General features: G+C 31.9%; 1 protein-coding gene across 1 annotated transcript; it reads left to right on the top strand.

Moving 5' to 3' along the window:
• Nucleotides 1–712: 712 nt before the first annotated feature.
• Nucleotides 713–2,286, top strand: LOC110440902 (mitochondrial intermembrane space import and assembly protein 40-B-like; the record flags this gene model as incomplete). Its single annotated transcript, XM_021484019.1, has 2 exons — nt 713–811; nt 2,036–2,286. Coding segments are annotated over 2 exons (350 nt in total), but the record flags the coding sequence as incomplete, so codon positions are not given.
• Nucleotides 2,287–2,405: the final 119 nt, after the last annotated feature.

Here is a 2,405-nt window from a genome sequence, read left to right as displayed (position 1 = left end):
GTACACTGAAGTCAATAGAGATCAGTGTCAGACAGTGATATGGTTTGTCATTTTCACAAAAAGGTAGACACAATAATTGATAACTTTTTGTGTACAAAAGTACTTCAATGTATTGGGTTCAATATCAAGTTACAATCCTTGTGCATGTTACCTTTGTCTGTAAACTTTGGATACTGTAACCTTTGTTGCTCAGCTTGGAGTATATAATTTGTTTTATTTTTTTGGTTCAGTAGTGCTGCAATGATACACATACCTCATGTTACGCATAGCAGTATGCTGCTTATGATTTGACATGTATCACAATACACATATCTCTTCCAAAAGGTCAATTTCACAATGATTGAGTGCAGGATTTTATAATTTTATTTAATGTCATATATAGTCTTAATTAAATATGTATGGTGAAAGATTCCAAACCAATAAGTAACTTAATTAAGAGTTAATAAAACAATGATTGTTAATTTTTAATTTCAGTACCAACGGCAAACAAAATAATTCGTAACAATACATTAGAAATTATTTGGATACAATACGGTACAATATATTGTTACTGCCCTATTATTCAGCATATAAAATGATTAATTCTGTCTGTAAACATTTACAAGCTGAAGCAACAAATGCCAACATCAGTTTAAGTTTTTCAAACCTTTTACATCTGTGCAGTCAGATTTCACTTTATTTTTTATTTTTTTTTGTTTGTTTTTGTTTTTAGGAAAAGACAAATATGTTTTTCTAACTGTAAAGGATGCGAGCGAGCCTAGTAAATTACCTGTACCAGAAGAGGTAGAAAGACCAGAGAAGTTCGTTAAAGGTAAATATATAGTTATAACTTGGTCCTTGGCCAAAATTAGTTGAAAGTTTATGATTTATCATTGATTACTCTTAAAATCAATCAATAATTGTTTTATGAATCTCAATGTTGTTGCTATATGACTTGATATAGGTAAAACATAAAAAACAGGACCTGAGTTACAAAAATTATCTCCCTTCAATTGGTCTTAAAACAGACTTGAAAGTCAGTGACAATGCGTGCCGACAGAGCAGCTGAAAAAATATATAAGGAAACTAATGCTTCTTTAAACTCTTATTAGTATCTCATATCTAGCAGGGGGATACTGATTTGAAATCATGATATCACCATATGGTTAAACCGTTATTCTGACTTGATTCTGACGATTTGATCATGATTTCTGTAATTGATTTATCGGCCTGACTAACCATTATTAAAGGAAAAATATGTTATTTTCTTCTCATATATTGAAAAGAGAAAATGTAGTTCCAAGTATATTATGTTGCATTTTACCCATTTTGATGTTTAGACATAGAGCCTTGTAAGTTTTGAATGAAAAAAACTAGTTTCTGGAAATATATTATTATATGTATATTACGGTATCGTGCTGCCTGTTTTATTGATTATGTCCTTTTCAGCAAATGTTTTCACCAATCTTTTGAAAGGGAAAAGATAATTGGCCCATGTTAAACATAGTTCAAATATGATGGGTGGAAAATAAGGTCAAAGGTCAAGTCACTATTCCTGAAAATAGAATTTTCAATTTTATTGAAACACATCAGACCAGTATAGTCCATCGAACATGGCTACTAGAAAAAGAAATAACATTGCGATTTTCAATTGTTTTTTTCTATTTTCTGATTCTGTATCAGAAAAACCGATCGCGCCCAACTTATATTTCTTTCAAAACTGCAAGTAGACCTATTTTCGTGATGGTGGTGCTCCCAAAAGCTCATGTTGGACATGTGGTTTGTAAGTTTTCTTTTTTTCAAAACATATTCAACAATTTTCATTTTAATTCATTTTAGAACATTAAATGATCATTTCTACTGCTGCCTGTTATAATTATACAACAGAGCTGTGTATTTCAGAGTATTTCTAGATCTATTGTTACAAGAATATCGATGATTTTGATACCTGATTGAGTTGTAAATATACCCGATATCTAATGAGTATCTTATGGGTCTCCTGTGGTTGATGTCTTGTTTAGGTATTCAATTTATTAGTTGTTTTCTTACTTTCCAGGTTTTGTTGATAAGGACAATAATCTGAATTGGGAATGTGCCTGTCGAGGACAAATGGTAGCCAGCAAGTGCGGTGTGGAATCACGGAAATTTTTTCAGTGTATTCATGAAAATATTGACAAAAGTGACAAGTTTGAAGTCTGTATAGATCCGTTAGTGGAAATGCAGAAATGCATGGAGAAATATCCTAAACAATACCCCATATTCGAGGATAAAGAAGATGTGGAAGACGCTGAAGATATTTTACGATGAGAAAAATAAATAGTTCTCAGGCACAAATGTACATACAGTGACAGTAGTGTTAAGCCTGCAACAAGACAGGGGGGCTAGCACATGATCTAGAATCTGGTATAGGGATGGGCTTAATACAA

The sequence above is a fragment of the Mizuhopecten yessoensis genome, unplaced genomic scaffold (assembly GCF_002113885.1).
Source record: "Mizuhopecten yessoensis strain PY_sf001 unplaced genomic scaffold, ASM211388v2 scaffold713345, whole genome shotgun sequence".
NCBI classification, from domain to species: domain Eukaryota; kingdom Metazoa; phylum Mollusca; class Bivalvia; order Pectinida; family Pectinidae; genus Mizuhopecten; species Mizuhopecten yessoensis.
The sequence above is the reverse complement of the archived record's forward strand: the minus strand, read 5'-3'. Positions and strand labels throughout refer to the sequence as shown.